This window comes from Corapipo altera, unplaced genomic scaffold, assembly GCF_003945725.1.
Source record: "Corapipo altera isolate COAL_440 unplaced genomic scaffold, ASM394572v1 58081, whole genome shotgun sequence".
Lineage (NCBI taxonomy): Eukaryota > Metazoa > Chordata > Aves > Passeriformes > Pipridae > Corapipo > Corapipo altera.
In genome coordinates, this window is record NW_020892365.1 from 1 (window position 1) to 420 (window position 420).

At 62.1% G+C, this 420-nt stretch overlaps 1 protein-coding gene across 1 annotated transcript in view; it reads left to right on the forward strand.

Annotated features, from left to right (window-relative positions):
• Positions 1–3: 3 nt before the first annotated feature.
• POLR2I (RNA polymerase II subunit I) overlaps positions 4–420 on the forward strand; it is a gene marked incomplete at its 5' end in the record, with an annotated part of 1204 nt that continues 787 nt past the window's right edge. Inside the window, 2 exons of the mRNA XM_027633740.1 lie at positions 4–41; positions 234–288. Coding sequence (XP_027489541.1) covers positions 4–41; positions 234–288 — 93 coding nt within the window. The remainder of the gene's footprint in view (positions 42–233; positions 289–420) is intronic.

The following is a 420-nucleotide window of genomic DNA, read 5'->3' on the forward strand; positions in this document are numbered from 1 at the left end:
TACGAGCCGGGATTCGTCGGGATCCGGTTCTGCCAGGAATGGTGAGGAAAACCGGGAATACCGGGAATTACAGCGGGGATGCCGCGGGGACGGGCAGGGGACACGGCGGGGATGCACCGCCCGGGGGGGCCGTGGAGATCCCCCCCGGTAACTCCCAGTTCCCTCCCCAGTAACTCCCAGTTCCCTCCCAGTAAGTCCCAGTTCCCTCCCAGTAACTCCCAGTTTCCCCCCAGTAACAACATGTTGTACCCCAAGGAGGACAAGGAGAACCGGATCCTTCTCTACGCCGTGAGTGACCCCAAACTGGGACCAGTGACCCCCCCAGACTGGGACCAGTGACCCCAGACTGGGACCAGTAACCCCCTCAAACTGGGATCAGTGACCCCAGACTGGGACCAGTAACCCCCTCAAACTGGGACC